The 20,619-nt window shown below is 34.7% G+C and overlaps 2 protein-coding genes across 3 annotated transcripts; one reads left to right on the forward strand and one right to left on the reverse strand.

Moving 5' to 3' along the window:
* Positions 1-251: 251 nt before the first annotated feature.
* On the reverse strand, positions 252-8,013 carry LOC144852511 (uncharacterized). Of its 2 annotated transcripts, none has more exons than XM_078710357.1 (6): positions 7,751-8,013; positions 3,356-3,509; positions 2,681-2,857; positions 1,635-1,709; positions 1,281-1,395; positions 252-949 (listed from the first exon to the last, which is right to left on the reverse strand). In XM_078710357.1, the coding sequence occupies exons 2-4, from the start codon at positions 3,475-3,477 to the stop codon at positions 1,658-1,660; spliced, it is 351 nt and encodes a 116-aa protein (XP_078566483.1). In that variant the 5' UTR covers positions 3,478-3,509; positions 7,751-8,013; the 3' UTR covers positions 252-949; positions 1,281-1,395; positions 1,635-1,657. The 2 variants fall into 2 exon arrangements, with proteins under 2 accessions (XP_078566483.1, XP_078566484.1); XM_078710358.1 differs by having other exon boundaries at positions 1,635-1,787; positions 7,751-8,009.
* A 9,473-nt stretch (positions 8,014-17,486) lies between these two features.
* On the forward strand, positions 17,487-18,997 carry LOC144852268 (DNA oxidative demethylase ALKBH2-like). Its single transcript, XM_078710045.1, has 3 exons — positions 17,487-17,852; positions 18,118-18,260; positions 18,589-18,997. Exons 1-3 carry the CDS (start codon positions 17,487-17,489, stop codon positions 18,884-18,886), a joined length of 807 nt encoding a protein of 268 aa, XP_078566171.1. The 3' UTR covers positions 18,887-18,997.
* Positions 18,998-20,619: the final 1,622 nt, after the last annotated feature.

The following is a 20,619-nucleotide window of genomic DNA, read 5'->3' on the forward strand; positions in this document are numbered from 1 at the left end:
CAAAACATATCTCATAATGCAACGCGCTTGTTTGGCTACTCTGTATGCATAATCATAAAACTTCCTCGCGATCTGTGTGAAAACACCTTCTCAACCGTGACGAGTTGTAAACAATCCTAATTAGCATCATGCATAATGCATACTCGTGGTTTGAAATCTTTGTTTACTTTTGCTCATGACAATTTTCCAAACGAAATGTAATCAAATTAATTTACCTGTTAATTACGTAAACTTGTTGTTTTTGGCTCGAATTTTTGACTTAAAGTGAATAACTTTAATATTACTTTGATATGGCCAATTTAAATTTAGAATATTTTGACCTTCATTTTTTGTGTTTCAAGGGACTTTGCATCGTTATTCCTACTCTCTTAATGTAAAGGAGTGAAAATCCACTCTTTTTGAGTGAATTTTCACTCTTTTGAGGAGTGGTATTAAGGACCACTGTTTAAAGAGTGAAAACCACTCTTTGAAAAGAGTGAACACATTTCACTCAAAGAAAGAGTGGAAAAAGAGTGAGAGCTCATTTTTTTTATAGTATTTTCACTTTGAAATGCAGTGGTGAAATCTTAAAATGTACTTTAAATCTGCTGGTTCAATTGATAAAATTGTACAACAATAAAACGATCAAAGATGAATTATAAAATCAAATATTTAATTTTTCTCTAGCGCAAAATTGTATTTGACCTTTACTTTAAATGGCTGTAATATTCAATTCGTATTTAAAATAGCATTGAACGCTCGTACTATGTGTAGAAAGAATAAAGGCAGCCAGGAAAGGAAACATTAAAAGCATAAAATGCCTTAAATATCAAATCGAAAGCTGCACCACTGCTGAACCAGCGTCACAAATAACAAAATACTGTTCTGGATTTGTAGAAGGACCAAGAGCTAATAAAAAGGGTTGGGTGAATCTGTCACTATTATTCTTGACGAACGTTGCGGTGCCAATCTGTAAAAACAAGAAGGAAAATCTTTGTTCTTATTTTTTATTCAAAATAAGAGAACAATAAAAGCACATTTATGTTTGTGTACTTTATGTCAATAATTGATGAAACAGGTACAGAAAATAAAAATGAAACTATACAGTATACAATTGACCAAACATAATAGGACATTATATGAAAGTATGAACTATAACAATATTATTAAACTAAACAAATTTGACAAATGCACTGTAAGTGTGAATTGTATAAAAACTGTCAACAGTATCAATTTCTACAAAAGATGACTCAATCATTGTTACTGATTGTGAAATAAGAATCATTTAAACAAGACCTAACCTATTTGGTTGTTGAATAAGGTAGTCCTACTACTGGCTCCTCTTGATTTCCCTTTGCCTTTCTTTGAACAATGTGCGTTTGAAGATGGCTAAAACATTTAGTGCACTTAGGTCACCTGAAAATCAACACACAAGATATCAGTACTTAAGAATCGTCTTTTTAGAATGCAATACTGTGTACTACGCCTAGACTGTGCACGCAAATCTAGCCTAGCCTAGGGCTGCATGTTGTTGGTGGGCTGTTGTGCCACTATTTACGCCTAATTCCCTAAAGAAAACTAGTGGGTTTATAACATGGCAAAGTGTGCTGGTTGGATGTTTCCACACCCAAAAGTCGTTAAATTGTATTACTTACGATCTCCACCATCCTCAAAATGTTTAAGTATGCCAACCGCATTGCTTTGATCCTTTGCGTACTTTAATATTGGTTCTAAAAGACAAAACCTTCCATCTAGATGATAATCCATCTGAAATAGCATCTCAATAAAATATTAAAATCAAGATTTATCTGTGGGAAAACAATGGTAAAAGACAAGTGATCAATATGTGAATGTCATTGTGTTAAGTTACGGTGTATTGCCGAGCGGTTAGGCAGGGGCATCACAGGCCATAGCCTCGAACCCATCGGCATGGGTTCGAGGCTCACTATAGCTCCATTATTCTGGTGGTAGAACAAGTCTTCTTGGATAAAGACTAAACCGTAGGTCCAGTATACACACACAAGCAGAATTTGAAAATATAAACATAGTACATCTTTCAAAAAAGAGTAGAGGGTTTCCCCGGTGTACTAGTCCACACAGCCCGTCGTCATGGTAGGTGCTGCACTGTGTCTGCCATGGTCTTCAGCTACCAGTTAAGCTGAAGACCAATATGTATATACCGTAAATAAAAAATTTACAGCCATCACTCTTAAATCGTCATTGAAAACATCTTACCAATGAGGGCATGTCCTTTATTCATGGGAACATCTCCAGCACTTCAGTAATCGTTGGATTTTTAGTTGTTATCATAGTGAACCTCATGGTGGCTGTCTCCTTAAAATATGCTTTTATTTGAGTATTATTTTCTTGATTAGGTGGATGGTACTTAATCCATTCAAACTTAAAGTTATTTGTATATACAAAATATATTTATATTTAAGGAAACAAAATTGAACAATTCAGCATTTGACAAAAAAGGAAATAAGATAAATGCTTTCAAGATATTTATACAAAGTTGATCTTTCAGTTTTTCTTCTCTGCGAAAGAGTTTTGTTTATAATGTAATACGAAAATCTAAATTAACTTTAGTAAAGTTAAAAACTGAATGGAATGGTTGACTAAATAACCTCTGTTCTTTGAGCAAAAAAGGTGTAAAGTTTTATCATTTCTATTAAATTATTCTAGCTTTAAAATAAATCACCTTTTGTTGAAGCTCAGCTGTAGGTTCACAATCATGTAGTTTGTCATTACTACTTGCTTCAGTTGCTGTGATCTTCCGCTTGGTCTTTTCTGGTTTTCTTTTTGCCGCAGCCATTGGAACCCGAAGGGTTTTAAGTCTGTACTCAATGAAGCTTGACCCTTCGTTGTAGAAATGTTCCTGCATAAAAAAAAAATCACTTGATTACAAAGAGGTACAAGTTTTAAAAAATTGTAAACATTTAAAAAAAATACCCAAATATTGTTCCCAATTTGACATCGTTGTGGACAGTTTTTTATTAGTAGAAATACTGTACCATCATTTTTGTCTAAATAATCTCTTGACCTATTTTTTAAACATTTTTTTTCTGCAAACATATACCCTTAGGATGTAGGCCTACTTTTTTGTTACATGGCCTGCTGCCCCTGGAATTGTGTCTTTCGTTGACGGATATTGTTCTACGATCGATTTTATTTTTATATATTCACATTTATTTACTCATCGTTTATAAATATAGTTTCATAATATAAATGATGGCAAGGATACCTTCTGACTTGTTGTAGAATACCTATATATATATATACCTATATAGAAATACATTGATTTGATAATTACCAAATTACATCCATTTTTATATAACCAACATCCAAAAAACTGCATAATTAGTGGCCTACTTACAGTCCTCTCCCACCTCTTTCTATAAGATCAGCCACAGTTATCTCGATCAGTTTTTTTCGATTTCTCACAGATGGCATTTTATTTTGATTTAACTCATCAAGTAGACTCCTCTCCATTGACATGTGTTTTCCATAATTTCCATAATTTTGTAATCCTGGGTTTAAAAAAAAAGATTATGATTATACCTTTTCATTTACACCATAAGTAAAAAGGAAAATTGAACAATAGTGTCAGTTTTTACAATGATTTACAGCAAACACACATAAAAATAAATTTAGTTTTTAAAATGTTTTTAAATATTGTGTAACAGGCTAATATCGTTAAAGCGTGTCGTCACAGAGTCTCATGTCCATATATGCAAAATAGTAGAGCAGTTAACGCCATAAAAATAGCCAAGTTGTGCACTTTATTACCAAAGCATGAAACTTTCCACAAAGTTTCTTTGATGTATATAGATTCAAAATATCGGGGGGTGCCAAGTGTCCAACGTCCGGTATGGCGGCCATCTTGATTTCAAAATGGCCACCATAAAAAAAAAAAGTGTTTATATCTTGGCAACTATAAACAGTAGAGACTTGATTCTGGTGTTAAATTGTTTACAAACCACATATTTCTATTTGCTCTAATGAAAAGTTTCGTCCAAAAATGACCGGAAATGACGTTTCTTCCAGTTTGACCTTTGACCTCTTATCTGTATATCTCAGTAACTACTGATCAATTTCAATCGATTTTGGTGTCATTTTGTTAAGAATAGAGACATTTATATTTGTAGTAATGAAACATTTTCACATAAAATTGAAATACAATTTATAACCTTTGACATATATAATTATGTGAACATACTGTATGTGGTTTACATTGGTATAAATGCACCTAATTTTGATACCGAAATAAATGACACTTAACGCAAAAATGACTAGGAATTATTATTCTGAATTTTTGACTTTTGATGTGATAGGATAGGCATAAAGTATGACAGATCACTGAGCTCATCTATGCGGCTTGTTTGCTTAACTGTGATGTGTCAATCGTTAGATAAAAGCTTTGGTCCTCTCTCCTTCATCTTTTCTTTTTTTTTTAATGTATTATACCATATGTTGAATTGAATTGTTAGATGCCATTTGGAAAAATGTTTGATGTAAAGTAGCATTCTTTCGTTGGCCTCTTTGATGTTGCATATGAGACAAGTTCGGAAAGTTCTCATTTTCATGAGTTAAGAGAAGAGAACACCGTCTTTCAAAGTACTTACTACAAACTTATCCTGCATTTGTGCAGTAGACCTACTTTCAGATAATTCTTGTTCATTTTCGTTGCATCTAAAAAAATGTACTCCATTTTTATGGTAATGGGCCTTTGCTGTAAACCTTTCATCTGAATCATTTTCCTAGATTTTCTCTAGTCATTGATTTTTTTAGCAAAATCAAATCAATTCGTAAAAGACATCTCAATATAATTATTCAAGTAATCCTCAAATTAGTGACATGGACCTACAATATATTGTTCTGTACAAGACCTTTTTAGGCATTCACCTGTGGACTTTCACTTTGAAGGTCTTGGTCTCCTAATCATACAAGAAACAATGTCTGATTTAATCAATCAAAGTAGTGGGTCCAGACAAAGAAGGGGGTGTAAGAACATCCACAGACAAAGAAGGGGTGTAAGACCATCCACAGACAAAGAAGGGGGTGTAAGACCATCCACATACAAAGAAGGGGGTATAAGACCATCCACATACAAAGAAGGGGGTATAAGACCATCCACAGACAAAGAAGGGGATATAAGACCATCCACAGACAAAGAAGGGGGTGTAAGACCATCCACAGACAAAGAAGGGGATGTAAGACCATCCACACACAAAGAAGGGGGTATAAGACCATCCACAGACAAAGAAAGGGGTATAAGGCCATCTACAGACAAAGAAGGGGGTGTAGGACCGTCCACAGACAAAGAAGGGGTTGTAAGACCATCCACTGACAAAGAAAGGGGTATAGGACCATCCACATACAAAGAAGGGGGTGTAGGACCGTCCACAGAAAAAGAAGGGGGTGTAAGACCATCCACTGACAAAGAAAGGTGTATAGGACTACTTACAGACAAAGAAGGAGGTATAAGACCATCCACAGACAAAGAAGGGGTGTAGGACCATTCACAGACAAAGAAGGGGGTGTAGGACCATCCACAGACAAAGAAGGAGAGGTAAGACCATCCACAAACAAAGAAGGGGGTATAAGACCATCCACAGACAAAGAAGGGTGTGTAAGACCATCCACAGACAAAGAAGGGGGTGTAAGACCATCCACTGACAAAGAAAGTGGTATAGGACCACTTACAGACAAAGAAGAGGGTATAAGACCATACACAGACAAAGAAGGGGGTGTAGGACCATCCACAGACAAAGAAGGGGTGTCGGACCATCTACAAACAAAGAAGGAGATGTAAGACCACGCACAGACAAAGAAGGGGTGCAAGACCATCCACACACAAAGAAGGGATTATAAGACCACCAACAGACAAAGAAGGGGGTGTAGGACCATCGACAGACAAAGAAGGGGGTGTAAGACCATCCACAGACAAAGAAGGGGTGGAAGACCATCTACAGACAAAGAAAGGGGTGTAAGACCATCGACAGACAAAGAAGGGGGTGTAGGACCATCCACAGACAAAGAAGGGGTGGAAGACCATCTACAGACAAAGAAAGGGGTGTAAGACCATCCACACACAAAGAAAGGGGTTTAATACCATCAACATTAATAATATATTGATATAAACACGATCATCATACTAATTATTTGAAATTCAAATACAGTCTATCTCGAAAAGAAGCTCATACTATCACCTCTTTGAGGTTTTACGGTATTCCATACATGTATGTTATTTCCTCTGTCAAACTATTAAAACTTTTAGCGAATCAGAAGGTGCCAACATCGTTGAACTAATGGTACCACCAAGCACAATGTTTACCAATTTTATGTACTATATACAATTTAAGTCCATTAATCATTTAATATAATTACGCTCAGGTAAAAGTGCAAAATTAGGTGCATTTAAGACCAACAAAAACCACATACAGTATATTCACATAATTACAAATTAATAAATAAATGTCAAAGGTCATAAATTGTATTTTCGGTCATTTTATGTGAAAATGTTCCATTACTACAAATATAAATGTATTTATTCTAAACAAAATGACACCAAAATCGATTGAAAATGACCAGTAGTTACAGAGATATACAAATACGAGGTCAAAGGTCAAACTGTAAGAAACGTCATTTCCGGTCATTTTTGGACGAAAATTTTCATTAGAGCAAATATAAATATATAGTTTGTGAACAATTTGAGACCAGAATTAAGTCTCTAATGTGTATAGTTGCCAAGATATGAACATTTTTTGATTTTATGGTGGCCATTTTGAAATCAAGATGGCCGCCATACCGGACGTTGGACACTTGGTACCCCTCGATATTTTGAATCTATATACATCAAAGAAAGTTTGTGCCAAGTTTCATGCTTTGGTAATAAAATGCACAGCTCATGTCATTAACTGCTCTACTAAAAGAAATGTTTTTTTCTCTGCTCGCGCGCTCATGATTTTACAAAATGTTTTCAGAGTGATGATAATGGTGCGATCGGTGGTACAGAAAATAAAATAATTCCAATATTGTTCCTGATAACAAAGAAGATTAAATATAGTTGTTTATTTGACCCATTTGGCTTAGATAGAAGCTGGGCCTAGAGGACTTTTATGCTACTTTTACTACTTAGGCCTACTCACTAGCGGGTAGTAACAAAGTGCGAGGCAGGTAACGGGACGATTCGGCTCTGAGACGATTCGGCCCTGAGACGATTTGGCACACTTACATTTATCGGCTTTGATGCATTTTATAAGCATAAAATAAGCTTTTTTCCCCAAACTTTATTTTCAGAGAGACTATGGGGTAGTACTACTAGGGATAAAGATGCAATAAAGCAAACATTTTTAAAAAAATTGTCGAAAATGATCACAAAATAAACAAGGTTTTCGAAGTAATAAATTGAATATTAAATTACGTTTTTTTAGTAATTTATTATATATATTGTACATTGTCAATATTAATAAAATACGGATTGTTAAACACCCCAAAAAATGAATATGAATTTGGTTAAAGTGAGACGTTTCGGCCCACAAAGTGGGATGTTTCGGCCCAGAAGTGGGCCGAAACGTCCCACTAAAAGTGGGCCGAATCGTCTCAGGGCCGAATCGTCCCTGAACCGCGAGGCAAGTCACAAATTTATGCGGGGCATCATTTTATCATTTCTCAAAATTGCGAGGCAGGAAATCACCGAAATTGAAGTAGCCTAGGCCTTTTGCTTAACTCGAAATTTGTTAACCATGCTTTATCCTGAATATCACACCTTAGAATTAGTAGGCCTACTTTAATGAAGAATAAATCCGTTAAATTAATGGTTTTACAGACGTTTTTCTCGCATACTGTTCGCGAATTTCGCACACTCAATGTTCAATATTTTGGTTTCTATGAAACGCCAAAAGAGCAAAATTAATTAGAGGGCTAAAAACTCTGTGGAATCTATATATTTAACGCATTATTTTGTGAAGATTTTGTCAGTCAGTAAGGAAAAATGTTACTGTTGATACTGTACACGGTTTCGTTAACCTTTTAAAGAATAAAATAGAACAATTCATCATAATATCCTTAGTAGGATGTCCTAGGTGGGTGTGTAGAAAGCGACGACCTCGAGTTGGACGACCCCAACGACCCGGGCGACCTCGAATTGGACGACCTAGAATTGGACGACCCATAACACGAAACCGACGACCCCTATAATAGCCTAGCCTAGGCCTAAGTGTGGTATAACATCGGGAAGCCGAACATAGCCAAAGATCTTTAAACCATACCTTATATAATACTCGCAAGCAAGCAATTGATTGAAAAAATACAGAAATATCGCCATTTGATACTGAATGTGTCGACACGAACAAACGAACAGATATGGAACGCCAAGAGTGCATCATTAAAACTGCATTCAACTCGATTAGCACACGAAATACCAGGTCAAAACGGCCCCTTTTTCAGCAGCGGGTTTGACCGTATACAATGCATGTGTGAAATGTAAAGCTTTCTTATGCCCCTCCCCACGCAACACGCTGCTTGGTAGGCCTATAGGGTTCGTTATAAGAAGACGAGATGTAATTATACGTCCATGGTTTAACCATGTAATGTATAATATTTATTTCTTTTTAATTTATTTTAATATGTCGAATGCAGTTTTAATGATGCACTCTTGGCGTTCCATATCTGTTCGTTTGTTCGTGTCGACACATTCAGTATCAAATGGCGATATTTCTGTATTTTTTCAATCAATTGCTTGCTTGCGAGTATTATATAAGGTATGGTTTAAAGATCTTTGGCTATGTTCGGCTTCGGGATGTTATACCAAACTTAGGCCTAGACTAGGCTAGGCTATAGGGGTCGTCGGTTTCGTGTTATGGGTCGTCCAATTCTAGGTCGTCCAATTCGAGGTCGCCCGGGTCGTTGGGGTCGTTCAATTCGAGGTCGTCGCATTCTACACACCCTGTCCTAGGTCTAGGCTTTAGTGATGTTGATTTAGGATCGATTATTTTTCTTTGAAAACAGCACAGTATCAGTGGTAATTGTAACATTATTACAGTATTTTTATTGACAGATTAACAAATATATTGAAATAAAACGTGTTTTTCACCAATAAATGCATGAGAAATTGACGGATTCCACTGAGTTTTAGTCCTCTATTATTATAGAAACAAAAATATTGAACATGCGTGAAATTCGCGAAAAGTGTGCGAGGAAAAATCATTAATTTAAGGATTTATTTGTTACTTTTTATGTAATTCTTTCATTAAAGTACTCATGAGGTATACTTCTAAGGTGTGGTATTCACACGATAAAGCTAGTTATCAAATTTGGAGTAAAAATACAAGCGAAGGAAACTAGCGCCAGGTTTATTAGTACGTACATGGACAACAATAAATAAAAATCGTAATTTACCTAACCTGCTACTAAAACAGGAATAGTGTATCATTATTAAAATATTACACCAATTATTATTATATAAAAAATGATTAAATTATTTTCTGCATAGGCCTCCAGTTTAGGGCTATAAGCATATTAGCTAAAGTTTAATTTTAGGCCTAGTATTACGATTGTCGGACGTAAGTCTTTTTCACACGCGCTTTAGAATTCTCAAGCAATTTTTTTTCTTTGCGGCATGTTATTTGATCGGCATATCAGTTACCTGTTATTCACCGCCAGTTATTGAACTTGTCCTGGCCATCGCTGTTTTATTTGCGAGAGAGGTACACGTGTTGATTTCCTAGAGAATGGAATGTCAAAAATGTCTTTGGCACGCCGCTCAGAGAGAAATCTGTGCGTTGCTGCTGAAACCACGTGCTATATGGGAGGAGAATCGCCACAAGGCCAAATCCTCTCAGGGCAGAATCACTCCGCCGCGCGGTTATCAGACGATCGGGACCACGGACGCTCGGGCCCAGACGGTCGGGCCCACTTCAAGACGATCGGGCCCAAATCGTGAGACGATCGGGCCCATCAAGGGTGAGAGACGATCGGGCCCAGACGATCGGGCCCAACAAACAAGACGATCGTTCCCAAAACATTCTCGGAAAATTAAAAAAAATAAATACGCGAATACAAACAACACAATAATAACAATCAAAATCAATCACAATTATTTTATTGGTAAGAAATTCTCAAAACCAGTAGTGTTAATTAGGGGAAAATTATGATAAAATTAGAAAAAAATCTAATTAACCTTTTTAATTAAAATCTTAATTCTTAATCATTTCCTGCTTTTATTTTTGATGTAAAGCGCATTGAGAGCTTGCTTATATGCGCTATATAAGAACAGACTATTATTATTAATTACTCAAGAAAAGCACGTTGACACTCTAGCACTAGGAATTAAAAATGATGAAATGTGGCACATTATTTTATATCACACAAACGACTATCGGGCCCAACGCTAAGACGATCGGGACCAACTGGTAAGACGATCGGGCCAACGTGGTTCTGAAAACACTGGACGACCGGGCCCAACTGGTATGACGATCGGGCCCAACGCTGAAGACGATCGGGACCACGTTTTCTGGGCCCGATCGTCCGTGGTCCCGATCGTCTGTTCCCCCTCCGCCGCTACTTGCTAAATAGTAAGAGGGATTTTCCATCTCTCTGGTCTACCGGATCGAGGCGCGGGGGTGTGACAAAATATTATTTTCCCTCTGCTATTTTCGAGAGACATGTTAAATTAATTGTAAAGTGAACACGCTCCAAATGCCAACAAACATTTGATGATAAGTGTCGCTATAACAATTATTGTTTATCGAAAGTTGAAGACTGTCGTTCAGATTTTTAAAATATGCATGCGCATACCGAATTACGGATGCACAACTTTTGAACAGTTTGGGCACTTTTGTAAAAGTAAAATTTGACACGATATGACTTGAATGAAAAAAACAATCGTTAAACATGTTGAGTGTATACACGAATCTATTTAGATACGCTAGGTCTATTATACAAATATAAATAATTGATTATTATGCCTATAATATAGCATAATAGCACGTTAAGATATGCCTCGCACCTTTTTGAAATTGTAAACTATATGCCCCGCATGCCTCGCACATTTGGAAATGATAAAATGATGCCTCGCACAAATATTTGGCTTGCCTCGCTGCCTGGCACTTTGTCAACACTCCTCACTAGCGCCCTAAAATAGTCTAGAGTAGTTTAGTACACTACCTGGCTCAGGCCATCCATCCATATCCTCCTTCATCGTTACCGCGTGGCATCGTACAGATGTACACCGGTTAACCCAGCCTACTAGCTAACTACACTCCCCACCCACCCTGGCTCTAGCCACTCAGGCGCGGGATTGGTTAAAGCAAATAATTGCATAATATAGCAAATGATTAGCTATATTTGAAATGCTTAAATAGCATTAATAAATTATCAAATAAGCAGACGATAGCATGTACACTTGATTTAGCTCATGTGATTCAGCTACATGTGCTATTTTCGCTTTAAGCATTTCATCAGCTATTAGCAAGAAGCACTTGTAAGCATACTATAGCAATTCTTAAGCAGTCAATAGCATTCACTATGCTTAAGCAAATAATAGCATAATATAGCAAATTATTAGCTATATTTGAAATGCTTAAATAGCATGAAATAAGCAGATAATAGCATGTACACTTGCTAGCTTACGATTCAGCTACATGTGCTATTTTCGCTATTGGCAAGAAGCACTTGTAAGCATACTATAGCAATTCTTAAGCAGTCAATAGCATTCACTATGCTTAAGCAAATAATAGCATAATATAGCAGTGCTTTTCTTCTTTCAGCATTCCATCGGTCACTTCCAGACGCAAGTGTATAATTTGTAAAAAATTCAAACTTTAACGTTGATTTGTCTGGAGTAGGTAGAAACGGTACTGGTGGTGAAATTCCAGCCATTGTATCACTTTGAATTTAAGGTACTAGGACATTTTGCCGAATGCTATTTCGTCGACAGTCATTTAGCCGACAGACATTTAGTCGACAGGATATTTGGTCGACAGGACATTTCGCCGACAGCAAATTTTGTCGACAGGACATTTCGCCGACAACTATTTCGCCGACAGACAATTAGCCGACAGACAACTGGCCGACAAGACATTTCGCCGACAACTATTTCGTCGACATAGGACATATTGCCGAATTGACATTACGAATTATTATCTTACGTCTATGAAACAAATAGGCCTATGTTTTTCTTTTTTTTTTTGTTGAGAATTCGTTGATCTGCGACTCACAAGTAAGGTATGAAAATTACAGCGTATTTATTCGAATAAACGTAGTTAGTTTGTTCATTTAATTAGTCCGACAACGCAAATATATTTGCATGGTGAAATAATTACAGTATTATTGCGTCAGAAATGATTATAATTAGGCCTTATACTAATAATTATCAATTAACTTTGTGTAAATAATTTAAACAAATTATTAATTTAAAGCAATGTGTGTAGCAAGAAAAATAAAAATTTGGTTTCGATTGAATTAGTTATTTCATTCATTATAATTTTACAGAACGCTCAGAAAGTAACCATTACCTGATAGGAAGAATCTAACCTGAAATGTCCGCTCGCTTTTTAGAGACATTTTAGGTGACGTTTCTTTAGTCCCTCAGTCCTAGTTTCTCATTATTTATCAAGGTTTTTACTCTTCAATGATTTAGAATAGCAAATGTAGGTTAAAAACCAAGAGGTCGACTATTATTTTCAAGATAAACATTCATCATAAATGGATTATTATTTGTTAATATATTCTACTATAACTAATATAATGTGTTTCACTGAACTGGCGGTTTCAAATTGACAATTTTACTAAAGTGAAACGTGTTCTTTCACGTTACGAGACCGTAATGCAAACGTTTTACATTCAATTCAAAACTCGTACATACAACATTTCGGCGGTTTCCTATTGTCAAAGTGTCTTGTCGGTCAAATGTCTGTCGGCTAATTGTCTGTCGGCTAAATGGTTTTCGGCGAAATTTTCTGTCGGCGAAATGTCTTGTCGGCGAAATGTCTTGTCGGTGAAATGTCCCGTCGGCGAAATGTCTTGTCGGCGAAATGTCCGGTCGGCGAATAGTCTGTCGGTCAGTGGTCTGTCGGCGAAATGGCGTTCGGCAAAACGTCCCGTTACCGAATTGGTAATCCCATCCTCGTCACCAATTTGTTATATAATCCAGTACCTTTGTACAGTAGTATATGTATTGTAAAGCTGACTCAAAGAAACATGTATTCACAATTCTACTATCTATATGACTCATACAAATTGGTATAGCCTAAGTACAGGTGGTATTTGTAAACCAACTGATAATACAGGAAGAAATGTACTGATAACAAATGTATCATCTTGCCTACTGGCAGCATAGCAACAGATTATTTAGAGGGTTAGGTTCAGTTGATAGTTGAGATTATTTAGAGGGATAGGTTCAGTTCATAGTTGAGATTATTTAGAGGGTTACGTTCAGTTCATAGTTGAGATTATTTAAAGGGTTAGGTTTAGTTCATAGTTGAGATTATTTAGAGGGTTAGGTTCAGTTCATAGCTGAGATTATTTAAAGGGTTAGGTTAGGTTCAGTTGATAGTTGAGATTATTTAGAGGGTTAGGTTCAGTTCATAGTTGAGATTATTTAGAGGGTGAGGTTCAGTTCATAGTTGAGATTATTTAGAGGGTTAGGTTCAGTTAATACTTGACATTATTTAGACGGTTAGGTTCAGTTCATAGCTGAGATTATTTACAGGGTTATCCGACATTAGTTATCTGTTTATCCGAAAGAGTCCCCGATACTGACACACGTTGTACTCTATTACTTAAAAAGCTACTAATCCAAGTTATAGGCCTAAGAGGGTTAGGTTCAGTTCATAGCTGAGGTTATTTAGAGGGTTTGGTTTAGTTGATAGTTGAGATTATTTAGAGGGTTAGGTTCAGTTGATAGTTGTGATTATTGAGAGGGTTAGGTTCAGCTGATAGTTGAGATTATTTAGAGGGATAGGTTCAGTTCATAGTTGAGATTATTTAGAGGGTTAGGTTCAGTTGATAGTTGAGATTAATTAGAAGGTTAGGTTCAGTTCATAGCTGAGATTATTTAGAGGGTTTGGTTTAGTTGATAGTTGAGATTATTTAGAGGGTTAGGTTCAGTTGATAGTTGTGATTATTTAGAGGGTTAGGTTCAGTTGATAGTTGAGATTAATTAGAGGGTTAGGTTCAGTTCATAGTTGAGATAATTTAGAGGGTTAGGTTCAGTTGATAGTTGTGATTATTTAGAGGGTTAGGTTCAGTTGATAGTTGAGATTAATTAGAGGGTTAGGTTCAGTTCATAGTTGAGATAATTTAGAGGGTTAGGTTCAGTTGATAGTTGAGATTATTTAGAGGGATAGGTTCAGTTCATAGTTGAGATTATTTAGAGGGTTAGGTTCAGTTCATAGTTGAGATTATTTAAAGGGTTAGGTTTAGTTCATAGTTGAGATTATTTAGAGGGTTAGGTTCAGTTCATAGCTGGATTATTTAGAGGGTTAGGTTAGGTTCAGTTGATAGTTGAGATTATTTAGAGGGTTAGGTTCAGTTCATAGTTGAGATTATTTAGAGGGTGAGGTTCAGTTCATAGTTGAGATTATTTAGAGGGTTAGGTTCAGTTAATACTTGACATTATTTAGAGGGTTAGGTTCAGTTCATAGCTGAGATTATTTACAGGGATATCCGACATTAGTTATCTGTTTATCCGAAAGAGTCCCCGATACTGACACACGTTGTACTCTATTACTTAAAAAGCTACTAATCCAAGTTATAGGCCTAAGAGGGTTAGGTTCAGTTCATAGCTGAGATAATTTAGAGGGTTAGGTTCAGTTGATAGTTGAGATTAATTAGAGGGTTAGGTTCAGTTCATAGTTGAGATAATTTAGAGGGTTAGGTTCAGTTGATAGTTGTGATTATTTAGAGGTTTAGGTTCAGTTGATAGTTGAGATTATTTGGAGGGTTAGGTTCAGTTCATAGTTGAGATTATTTAGAGGTTTAGGTTCAGTTGATAGTTGAGATTATTTAGAGGGTTAGGTTCAGTTCATAGTTGAGATTATTTAGAGGTTTAGGTTCAGTTGATAGTTGAGATTATTTAGAGGGTTAGGTTCAGTTGATACTTGATATTATCGAGAGGGTTAGGTTCAGTTCATAGTTGAGATTATTATTTTAGACGGTTAGGTTCAGATCATAGTTGAGATTATTTAGAGGGTTAAGTTAAGTTGATAGTTGAGAATATTTAGAGGGTTAGGTTCAATTCTTAATTGAGATTATTTAGAGGGTTAGGTTCAGTTTAATACTTGAGATTATTTAGAGGGTTAGGTTCAGTTCATAGTTGAGATTATTTAAAGGTTTAGGTTCAGTTGATAGTTGAGATTATCGAGAGGGTTAGGTTCAGTTCATAGTTGAGATTATTATTTTAGACGGTTAGGTTCAGATCATAGTTGAGATTATTTAGAGGGTTAGGTTCAGTTCATAGTTGAGATTATTTAGAGGGTTAGGTTCAGTTCATAGTTGATATTATCGAGAGGGTTAGGTTCAGTTCATAGTTGAGATTATTATTTTAGACGGTTAGGTTCAGATCATAGTTGAGATTATTTAGAGGGTTAAGTTAAGTTGATAGTTGAGAATATTTAGAGGGTTAGGTTCAATTCTTAATTGAGATTATTTAGAGGGTTAGGTTCAGTTTAATACTTGAGATTATTTAGAGGGTTAGGTTCAGTTCATAGTTGAGATTATTTAAAGGGTTAGGTTTAGTTCATAGTTGAGATTATTTAGAGGGTTAGGTTCAGTTCATAGCTGAGATTATTTAGAGGGTTAGGTTAGGTTCAGTTGATAGTTGAGATTATTTAGAGGGTTAGGTTTAGTTCATAGTTGAGATTATTTAGAGCGTTAGGTTCAGTTCATAGTTGAGATTATTGAGAGGGTTAGGTTCAGTTCATAGTTGAGATTATTTAGAGGGTTAGGTTCAGTTCATAGTTGAGATTATTTAGAGGGTTAGGTTTAGTTCATAGTTGAGATTATTTAGAGGGTTAGGTTTAGTTCATAGTTGAGATTATTTAGAGCGTTAGGTTCAGTTCATAGTTGAGATTATTTAGAGTGTTAGGTTTAGTTCATAGTTGAGATTATTTAGAGGGTTAGGTTCAGTTCATAGTTGAGATTATTTAGAGGGTTAGGTTCAGTTCATAGTTGAGATTATTGAGAGGGTTAGGTTCAGTTCATAGTTGAGGTTATTTAGAGGGTTAGGTTCAGTTGATAGCTGAGATTATTTAGAGGGTTAGGATAGGTTCAGTTCATAGTTGAGATTATTGAGAGGGTTAGGTTCAGTTCATAGTTGAGATTATTATTTTAGACGGTAAGGTTCAGTTCATAGTTGAGATTATTTAGAGGGTTAGGTTCAGTTAATACTTGACATTATTTAGAGGGTTAGGTTCAGTTCATAGTTGAGATTATTTACAGGGTTATCCGACATTAGTTATCTGTTTATCCGAAAGAGTCCCCGATACTGACACACGTTGTACTCTATTATTTAAAAAGCTACTAATCCATGTTATAGGCCTAAGATAAGGATTTACGTTCATATCACTAAGTTTCCTGCTAGGTTGCAATGTATTAAATGCAGAGGAAAAATCTACAAAAGTTGTTCTAACATAACATTTCAAATTATCAACATGACTCTGAATCAAATGGACAAGTGTAAGAACAGCATCATCTACACACTTGTGTGGTTGGAAAGCAAATTGCAAAGGGTCAAGAAGCGGAGATAACGGGGCAATAAGATGTTTACTAATAATCTTTTCAAAGCACTTCATAACAATAGGGGTAAGTGCTACCGGACGAAAGTAATTCAATATTGATTAGGGCGGGCTCTTTTAGAGACAGGGATAATTGTTGACGATTTCCAGCAGATAGGCACATGGTGTAGATCCAGGGATTCTTGAAACAATAGGGTAAAGGGGACCGAGTAGAAGAAATGGGACTTCAGACAGGAAAGGAATTTCACACCTTTTTGTCAAACTAATCTGATATGTAGACAGAGCTTCATTTTAGGATAATACAGTCGTTTGGACAAAGTTATACAATCATATGTTGGTCAGAATTTTTAAATCAACGTAACAAAATAAGTTATTTGATCCGGATATTATAACAATGACTAAAACAAAAAGATAAGAATGAATGAAGTTAAATAATAAGTATGTCTTGATTGAACTATACCGACAGGTAATTAACCATCTTCCGGATTTGATAACAAAGGGGAGAAATTGAAAGTGACACGGGGTGTTTGACATACTAAAGTTTTCTGTAACTTCTATTCAATTTTAACTTTAATTTAAATCATAAAAGGAAAAAAAACAAAAGAAATAAAAAGGACGCTTCTGATGTCATGCATAAATTAATAAATAGTAAAACAAAAAGGGGGTAAAAGAGAGACGCTACTGACATCATGCATAAATTATTTTATATACAATATTCTGTGTATAATGTTGTAGTCAAAATAGACATTTCAGTAGATCTCTAACAGAATGAATGCCTATAAACCAACAGTTGGTTTCACTCATTCCAAAAGAAAATCCACAGAATGCAACGTACCTTCTGAAAAGGTAAAGGATGACTACACAAAGGAACCAACAGAGGCACGTAAAAGTAATGAAATAGATTTCACTCGGAAGCTAATCAAATCAGATAAGCAGCAGATGATTTCCCCATATTTTAAGTTTCCAGTGCACAAAATATCGAGAGAAAATTTAGATTGTGATTACATTCAACTTCTTGATAAAAGCTCAGCTGATACTTTGTATAAACAATGTGAGGAAGAGATTGAATATTTTACAGGTGATCTTGCAAAGGTGAAAGTGTTTGGTAGATGGTTTAATATACCTAGAAAACAGGTTAGTTTCTCTTTATTTTTTCTTCATGGTTTCATGACGTTAATGTAGGCTACATACTATTACGTTTAAAAAGATGCATTTTTACATTTTAATTACCGGCCTACCGCACTGTTTTCGTTTTATGCAACAGAATAACAGTTAACCAAGCCTACAGCACTGTTTTCGTTTTATGCAACAGAATATTAACAGTTAACCAGAATCCAACTGATTATAATTGTATATACATAAGAGAAACATTTTTAATAGTATGTTTCAACTCTGACAGGTTTCTTATGGTGATACGGGTTTAACATACACATATTCAGGCAATATAGTGCCAGCCTTGCCATGGCCACCGTTCCTGAAAGATCTTCGAGATTATTTGAAAGAAGTCACAGGGTTCTACTTCAATTTTGTATTGGTTAACAGGTACATATTTATTATATATCTATATATGTTTATATTTGTTATAATTAAATAATGCAAAGCTTCCTTATGGTTACATTGTTTATACATTTTGTACATTTGATTTATTCTCAATTTTACTCTCAAGATTGTATAATTGAACAATATCAGTAATCAGTCTTTTCGTCAACTATTAGAATCTCTCACTTTTTTTTATCTGCACAAAACTGTGTTTAATTATGTTGTATGGTTTATTGTTTTTATACTAAAAAGTTAAGTGCAAAAAGGATATTTATTTTCTAGCTTATATTACAGTACAATTTTTTTATTTTAATTTATGTTTCTTTACTAGATATGCAGACGGTAATGATTCTATTGGTGAACATAAAGACGATGAGAAAGATATCAACAAATTTAGTTCAATTGCGTCCATTTCATTAGGTCAAACACGATTGTTTAGATTTCGCCATGGTGCTACACGTGGAATGAGACACAAAAGAAGTATTGAACCAGTAAATGTTGATCTTAAACACGGTAGCTTACTATTGATGAATTATCCAACTAACGAGTATTGGTACCATTCGCTGCCTAAAAAACCATCCATCAAACTACCAAGAATAAATCTGACATTTAGAGATATTAAAAGATGAGAAAAGGTCAGGATTACTTTAGAACGCAAATCTTATTAGCAACAATTCATGAACAATTGTTCTAAATGTAATAGTTACATGTATTTGTGTTTTATCAAAATGTAATGGTTACCTAGCATACATTATTATTGGCGGCTGTCAAAAAACTATTTTTAACAATTCATTTCTTGTATCTTCCTTTTTTTATTTATTGTAAAAAATTTTGAAATAATTAGTAGCATGGTACAAGGAATCGGCCCGGGAAAAAATAACAACAACTAATTTAATTCTTCTTTTTCTGTTGAATTATTATTATTATTATGTTTGTGATGTGTATTGCAATAGATTTGTTTAATGAAATAAGTTAATTATGTTTTGACTTAATTTATGTCAGTGTAAATTTGTAAAAGTAGTTTTCCTATTTTAATTCATGGTAAATTTATTTCTTGACTTAATTTAATTTGTTTTCTGTTCTGTTGAAGTATTATTATTATGTTTTGTAAAGTGTAGTGCAATAGAATGTGTATTGAAATAAATTTTGTTTTTTAACAGCAACAATAAAAATGAAATTTGATCTTTGCGTGTTATTTAACTCCTGTATGATGTTTTTCTAATTTATTTATACCAAAAAAAAAAGTTTTTGAATTTGTTAAATGTAATTGCAAAAACACAAATGAATGTGATTAAAAAATATTCTGTTTACTTTTTTTTTTTTATTTGAAACAGTAGTATTTTTAACAGTAGTTATATTTTATATATAATAAGTGATATTACAAAAAATAAACATACAAAATGTATAAAGCATAGACTTATTAAATTTAAATACAATTTCTTTATTTCAAAATGAATTTCATTTTCTACGTGTTTTCAATTTTAAATCTTTTAAGAAAGAAACAATACGTACTGCTAAAAAAACGCACACAAAAGAAGACAAATTTGAGACGCACGGTATGTAACGACACTTTCAATAAGAAGGCATATTATAAATGTATTTTTACCAAATTTATAAAGTAAATGGTTATTATTGAGAAATATACATTTTAGATAAATGATAACACATCTAAAATTAATTAGAGAGATCAATACAATATTGTGTTCATGATAATTTGTTTTGATGACTAGAGGAAACATCTGAAGAAATTCAACGAAAAACAAGCGTTAACACCATACCAGTCACTAAGAATGCTACTACTCTGAAAAAAACATCTCCCTTCCTACACAGAAACAAATTCTGAACGAAAATAAAAAAAAAAAAAAAAAAATTAGTAAACGAAACACGCGCATTATAAATAAAATGAATAATTTAAGAATATTAGTTAAACTACGCACGAACAAAAAACGAAACATACTAACCGATTCATCGTCATTACAAAGTTCAAATAACGAAAACTTTTCCTTGAAAAATCCACAGGAGACACGTTTTACATTTTCTAACTGCAATTCAGTGTCACATTGTGTCGCAACACATGTACATACAACGAGTCCTGTCACAAGTCTGCCGACATTTATTTTTCTATCGCTCATCATTTGTTCTAATACATAATACAGCGCTTCCGAAGAAATATCTTTACACAATTCTAACACATTAAAATTGTTTTCCAACTCTTTACAAGCACGAATAGTACTCTGGAGGATGGGTGAATCCAAAACAACTAACCCCGTCAATTTATATTCAATGTATGCTAAAACCACTTCCTCTAAATCAACCATAACGCTCGACAAACAATTGATAATGGATGTAAGGGTCAAGAAAG

Source organism: Antedon bifida, chromosome 9 (assembly GCF_963402885.1).
Source record: "Antedon bifida chromosome 9, ecAntBifi1.1, whole genome shotgun sequence".
Lineage (NCBI taxonomy): Eukaryota > Metazoa > Echinodermata > Crinoidea > Comatulida > Antedonidae > Antedon > Antedon bifida.

Coding starts and splice junctions, on each gene's coding strand:
- LOC144852511 (XM_078710357.1), bottom strand. CDS start 3,477: ATGTCAATGGAGAGGAGTCTACTTGATGAGTTAAATCAAAATAAAATG. Junction 2,858..3,355: donor GAAAGAGGTGGGAGAGGACT/GTAAGTAGGCCA, acceptor TTTTTTATGCAG/GAACATTTCTACAACGAAGG. Junction 1,710..2,680: donor CAGCTGAGCTTCAACAAAAG/GTGATTTATTTT, acceptor TTTGTCTTTTAG/AACCAATATTAAAGTACGCA.
- LOC144852268 (XM_078710045.1), top strand. CDS start 17,487: ATGAATGCCTATAAACCAACAGTTGGTTTCACTCATTCCAAAAGAAAA. Junction 17,853..18,117: donor TTAATATACCTAGAAAACAG/GTTAGTTTCTCT, acceptor CAACTCTGACAG/GTTTCTTATGGTGATACGGG. Junction 18,261..18,588: donor AATTTTGTATTGGTTAACAG/GTACATATTTAT, acceptor TTTCTTTACTAG/ATATGCAGACGGTAATGATT.